This window comes from Miniopterus natalensis, chromosome 20 (genome assembly GCF_054644295.1).
Source record: "Miniopterus natalensis isolate mMinNat1 chromosome 20, mMinNat1.hap1, whole genome shotgun sequence".
In the NCBI taxonomy this organism is placed as follows: domain Eukaryota; kingdom Metazoa; phylum Chordata; class Mammalia; order Chiroptera; family Miniopteridae; genus Miniopterus; species Miniopterus natalensis.
Genome location: NC_142100.1, coordinates 19,271,907 through 19,278,300, shown reverse-complemented (window position 1 = coordinate 19,278,300; position 6,394 = coordinate 19,271,907). Strand labels below are relative to the sequence as shown.

The window sequence follows — 6,394 nt, the reverse complement described above, 5'->3', positions numbered from 1 at the left end:
TCTTACACCCGGACTCCCACTCTGCACCCCGACCCTTGGAAAACCTGAGTCACAACTGGAACCAAGGACTGGGAATTTCCCCCTCACTTCCAGGGGCCTCCGAGCCTCCTGATCTCTTCTTCTGAAGGGGCAAGACCCCAGGCTGCTGTTTTGGGGGAGGCGCTGTGGGCCGCCTGCCTGTCTGTGCGCCCCAGCCCGCCTTGGGGACCGTGGTCGGGGAGGAAGTGCCCCATCTGGGCTTCTCCGGAGGGTGGAGGGGCGCCCGCGGGAGTGTGAGAGAGGGGGGATGTGTGTGGCCCGGCGCAGCCCCACCCCTCCCCCTGTCCCCACCCCAAACCCTAATGAAATCAAGCTGGCCCCGCAGCCAGGAGGGAGGGCGCAGGGGCGGGAGGAGGGCGGGGCGGCCAGCCCGGAGCAGCGGGCACTGCCACCGACTCTCTCTCGCTCCACCTGGCGGAGCCCCGGCCTGTGTGCGGAGGGACCGGTGAGTCCTGGGGTCCCCTCCTCTGTCCGGGGAGCCTAGGGGTGTTTATGAGTTTAGGGACTGGGGGCCAGCAGGAGCGCTTTAGGGGGCGTCTCTAAGTGCGGGTGAGTTTTGAGGGTGGGCTGGGTGCTGTGTAGTGTGTGATGTGTGCTGAGGGTGAGGGAGCAGAGTGTGTGTGGCCTCCTGTGCCCCTGTGTGCCATGTTGTGTGTGTGCCATGTGGCCTTGCTCAGGGGGATGTGCTCTTGAAAGTGGGAGCCACAGGGGTTGCTCCCAGGATCAGCAGGAAGGTGATGTGGACTGGGACTGTCCCGTCTGGGGGGGATCCATGGTGTGACAGGGGGTTGTGGATGTGCATGTGTTGTTGGAGAATCAGCTCGTGTGTCCGTGGGGACCGTGTATGTTGTCTGTGGATCTGTGCTGGTGGGCCGTGTGATCTGTTGTGTGTCTGTATATGTATTGTGTGTCCAGGCTGCTGCTGTTCTTTGTGTGTGTGTGTATGTGTGTGTGTATTGTGAGCCTTCGGGACCCCCGTCCCTCCCCGGGTCTTCCCTCCAAGGGGCCCAGGTCCCTGTCCTCGGCTGCCCCAGAGCAGGGGCTACAGGCTTCAGCCAGACCCCCTCCCCCAAAGGCCACTAATTGAAGCCAGGTTTTTGTGGGCCGCTCTTCCCCTCTGGCTACCAGTCTCCGGGTGGGGGTGGAGCAGCTGCTGTGGCCCCTCGGCCTCGGGTCTTGGGGTACCTGGGTCTTAGGGGTGGATTTTGCATCATTGGCATCTCCCTGACCTCAGCTGGGGCCATCACATTTTAAAACAGTAAACTCTGAGAGTGACAGACTCTAAAGAAAGGCCCTGGTCCAAGCTGGGGGTCCTGGTTCATCATGTGGGCCCACTAATGACACCCACTGTGCCCCAGGCACTGCTGTTTCTTATCCTGACAGTAGTCCAGGGAGGTGGCCCTTATCCCCACTATGCAGATGTGGAAACCGAGGCCCGGAGATGAAGCGCTGGACACACAGCTGGAAAGCGGCCTCCTGCGGGGTATTCTGAGTGGCCTCGAAGTTCAGGGCTCCACTCCCACAGGCTGTGCAACCCTGAGCAGCCTAATCCCAGTTTCAGCCCAGTTTCCTCTGGGTAAAATGAAAGGGTTGGCCTGACCCCAGCTCTTAATGGCCTGCCTGTGAGTTCCTGAGTCCTGGAAAAAAATAGGACCCAGGAACAAGGTAGGGCAACTGATGGGCTACAACCATTTCACTGCCCAAGCCAGTGAGCCCATTCTACAGATGGGAAACTGAGGCCCAGAAAGGGCAGGGGGCTCATCATGTAGGGTCACAGTCATCTCCTGTGAGGCCAGGCCAGCGCCTACACGTTGCCTGCACATTTCCTGGGGAGCCAAGAGGGGTTGTGGGGTGTGGGGCCTCTTGAGAGTCGGGGTCTCGGCCTTTGTGAGCCAGAGATTGTTTGCGTGGCCTCTCTGTTTATCCTTTGTCCCTCACCCGAAACTTCAGGGGAGGGAGCACTTTCCTCTGTCCAGCTTTCTGCTGTGCACGTGCACATGTGTGTGTGCGTGTGCATGCGTGTGTGTGTGTGCGTGCACATGTGTGTATGTTCCTAGACCCCTCGGTGATCAGACTTGAGATTTCACACAATGAGGTGAAACAGTTGGCCTGCCCTGCAGGTGGGGGAGATACTGAGCAAATGCACACATCACGTGAGGATAATCATGTATTGACATCGGTGGGAAAATGTTGGCTGACCCTGGAGCTCTGCTGGGGTAGCAATTCGGCCGCTCCCGAATGCCACCTTTCCTCTGTGAGTGGCTACTCCGTGCCAGGCAGGACCTGTGGTCACCTCCCCAGCACGCCCCCAATTTACAGATGGGGAAAGCGAGGCCCAGAAGGGCGGAGATGGAGCCAGGATTCGAATCCTGGCCTAACCGGCCTCCCCCCTTTGCCGCCTACAGACCTGTAGTGAGGGAATCCCACAGTCGGACCCCTGGGAAAAACCCCTGGTCTCCAGCCACCGCTGGTCATGGTGAAAAGCTTCAGCTGCCACCATGAAAGGTCCCTTCTGGGGCTTGACTGGAGGTAGAGGCAGGGTGGGGACTGGTGAGACAAAGACCCCAAGATCAGAGCTGTCTGTAGGAATCTTTGCCAACAATTGTCAGAGAGAGGAGGGCAGGGAAGGCTCCTGAAGTTCATGTAGCATATTAAATCTTTCTTCCAGTGACAGGTGACATCAACCAGGGGATGTGAGGCCAGCCCTGGACACGAGATGATAGATGAGAGATGATTGATAGATAGATGATAGATAGATAGATAGAACGAGCTCTTGGAGGCACACAGAAGAATTTTCCCACTCTGACACCTAACCATCTGTGTGTCCTTGGGCAAATCCCTGTCCATCAGTTTCCTCGTCTGAAAACGGAGACAGCGATAGCGCCAGCGCCCAGGGCTTCTGCAGGGTTGCAGGGCTCTGGCGAACGGCCTGCGGGGAAGGTGCAATGACCAGCTCATTAACAATGACCCCTGAGCAGTGCTGCCTCTTTTATGTCCTGGAACTAGCTGTTGTTGTTGCCGTCTCAGCCAGTTTGTCCAAATTCGTGTCAGTACAGTTTATTTCAACCAATGACATTTTAATTGGGAGGCCCCAGGTCACTTGGAATAAGACACTCAATGGCCTGCTGTCATTCCTACTCATTTCCTGAGTTCCCAAAGTCACCATGAGGTCGGTACATCACCAGTCTAAGAGGCAGGGTTTTGGGCCCAGGCACTCAAGGGGACCTGCAGTCAGGGTGTTGGAAACCTGACTCCCTTCTCGAGCCTAGGACCTTCCTGTGTGGCTCTGGGCCTGCCCCTTGCCCTCTCTGGGCCTCTGTCTCCCCACCTCAGTTCCCTGAGAGAGGGCCTCAGACAGGGGATCCTAAGGCTTTTCCCAATGTCAGGGTCCTGTGCCCTCCACTGGGTCAGGCTGGGGTTCTCAGGGGGCCTACTGCCCCCAGGTCCTGCTTTGAGCCTCGAGGTGCAGGTCAGTCAAGGGGAAGATGCTCCCAGCATGCTCCTGGCGTGCAGGCCCTCTCCTGAGGTCAGAAAGTGTGCAGCCTTCAAAACCTATGAATCTTCCAAGAAGGGAAGGGGGCCACAGAGGCCCTAGGGGCTGCTGGGGAGTGAGTTACTCAGTTTCTCACTCAGTCCTGCCATCTTCAAACCCCTGCTCTTCCTTGGCAAGTCACTGAACCCCTCTGAGCCTCAGTTTCCATACCTGGAAAATGGGGTAATAAGAGGACCTGTCCCATCGGGTGGTTCTCAAGATTCAAGGAGAAATTCCATGAAAAAAAAACTTAAAATAGAACCTGGCACATGGCAAACAGTAAAGGGGTAAATTATTATTATTAATTCAGTCGAGTTGGTCGAGATACTTTATGGGGCACTTACTGTATACCAGATATGGTGCAAAACACCGAGGGTGCCGAGATAAGTAAGATTCAGCCCCTGCCCTCTAGGACCCCAGAGTGGAGTTGGGGGACATATGAAGGAATGGGGTCCAGTGTACGGTGGGGAGGCTCAGGCCTGGGGAAGGGAAGCAGCTGCTAGAATAGGTTGCGCGTTTCCTGTACCCCCTGGGGGTCCCCTGAGACCCTGGAGCCCCCACCCTGACCTCTCTGCGGCCTCGATTCCCCCTAGGTCCCAGGCAGCATGGTTTCTGCCGTGGCCCCCAGCCTCATCGTGGCTTTGCTGCTGCTCCTGAGGGCCCTGACCGCGGTGGCCCACTCCGTGCCCATGCAGGTCGCCTTCCTGGAGGACATGGGGGGCAGTGGGGAGGCTGATGACTCCTCAGCCTCCTCCCCGAGCCTCCCGCCGCCCCGGACCCCGGCCCTCAGCCTCACGTCGGTGGGGCCCCAGCCCACGCCCCTGGCGGGCCCCCAGCCCCCCACCAACCTCCTGGACGGCCTCGTGGACTTCTTCCGCCAGCACGCGATGCTCATCGCCGTGGTGGGCTCCCTGGTCCTCCTGACCATGTTCATCGTCTGCGCCGCCCTCATCACCCGCCAGAAGCACAAGGCCTCGGCCTACTACCCCTCGTCCTTCCCCAAGAAGAAGTACGTGGACCAGAGTGACCGGGCCGGGGGCCCCCACGCCTTCTGCGAGGTCCCCGACAGGGATCCCGAGGGCCGGCCCGAGGAGGCCCTGGACTCCTCCCAGCAGCTCCAGGCTGACATCCTCGCCGCCACCCAGAACCTCAAGTCCCCCACCAGGGCGGCCCCGTGCGCCGGGGACGGAGCCGGGGGGACGGAGGAAGAGGAGGCGGGTGGCCCTGAGGAGGACCGCGAAGCCCAGGGCTGTGGGGGCCCGGTGGAGAAGCCAGCGGTGCCGGAGGAAACATGCTCGGTGGTGGCAGAGGGAGCCGTGGGGGCCCGTGAAGGCCCAGGGGAGCCAGAAGCGGCCCCTTCATTAGCCCATGAAGCTGGGGACCCAGCTGGCCACCCCGAAAGCCCCTGTGCTTGTGGCAGTGTCACCCCTAGTGTCTAACAGGCCCCCAGGGCTGTGGCCCTGACTGTCGGACCCCTAGTGGTCCCCTCCTTGGGCGTAGCAAGGCCCATAATGCTCCTGATGTCCCCTCCTTGGCCACCCCCAGCTGCAAATCCTAGCGTGTCCCGATCCTACAGCGAACAGAGACACTGGTCCCCTGTCCACCCCGGGACCCCGGGAACCTCACCAAGTTCTAGGACATTTGCCCCTGCGGCCCTGAAGGGCGACATCCCAAAGCACAGCTCCTGGGGGGTGGGGCTGGGGATGTGTCCCTCTTACAGCCAAGTCAATTCGGAAACACGCTTCGCAGGTCCCTCGTGACAGTGCCAGCGTCTCTGCTTTTCATCGAGGTAGAAAAGTAAAACTTTAACTAGGAGTTCTGGAAGACTTTAAATGGGAGATATGGATGCGCCTGGGGCTGGGGCAGAAGTGGCCTGGTTAATCTGGAAGCTTCTGTGAGGGGCCCCTGCACGCCTCACGACAGGTACGAAAAATGAGCATTTCGCAAACTGGGTTCCCTGAGGCACCCTGCGGAGAAAAGATTTTAGAGTCCAATGAAAGAGGAAACGCTGCCTCTCTACTCCCCGAACCCCCCCCTTAGAGTACCCCAGGGCTCTGACAAGTCCTGCAGTCAAGGACCCGTGGAATCTGGTTTCACTTAGCCTTTCCCAAGTTGCTTTTGACCGGGGAGTACTTTTTCATTTTTTTTTTTAGCAGCTACAGTGTAAAATGCTCAGAGCACACTCTGGAAATTACTGCTTTCAATGCTCCCGAAGGTGCCCCGCAGTGTCTGGTTGGTCTGGGGTGCAGGGCGTGAGGACTCAGCCTGCTGCTGCTGTGGGGAGGGGGCAAATGGATTAAATCTTTTCTGTCAGGCTCCCAAGCAGCCTAGAAGTGGGGGGCTGTGTGTGCAGAGACCACGCTGGGGGGAGCCTGAGGGTGTGGGGGAGGGTTTCTGACGCTTAGCCTGGAGCAGGGGGGCCCTTGTCCCCAACCCTCCGCCCACACACAGCCTTCTCTAGTCCTCAACGAGGGAGCAGTCCTGATTTGGGGAGGCCCTGGGGCATCCTCTTCGCTGTCCCTCTGCCTGGGGCCCCCCAACCTCTGTGTGACGCTCCAGGTGCTGAGCTGTAACGAACCAGCACAATAAACCTTTATTCCCGCTGAGTCTCCATGCTTTTCTGCGGGGGCGACCCCACGAGTCCCCTGGGAGATGGGGGGCATTTCCCCTGGGCCGTTCCATGGGGGTGGGGCATCTTTCTGGGGGAGATGCGTCATCCAGGCCCTAGGGGCTGGAAAGGGAGGACAGATGGGTGTCCCAGGGGAATGGGGGTGGTAGCTTGTGCCCCCAAGGCTGAGCACCGGCCCTGACTTGTGGCCACAA

The 6,394-nt window shown here is 59.3% G+C and overlaps 1 protein-coding gene across 1 annotated transcript; it reads left to right on the top strand.

Annotated features, from left to right (window-relative positions):
* Positions 1-410: 410 nt before the first annotated feature.
* On the top strand, positions 411-6,177 carry TMEM119 (transmembrane protein 119). The gene is made up of 2 exons (XM_016208741.2): positions 411-484; positions 4,165-6,177. Exon 2 carries the CDS (start codon positions 4,177-4,179, stop codon positions 5,008-5,010), a length of 834 nt encoding a protein of 277 aa, XP_016064227.1. The 5' UTR covers positions 411-484; positions 4,165-4,176; the 3' UTR covers positions 5,011-6,177.
* Positions 6,178-6,394: the final 217 nt, after the last annotated feature.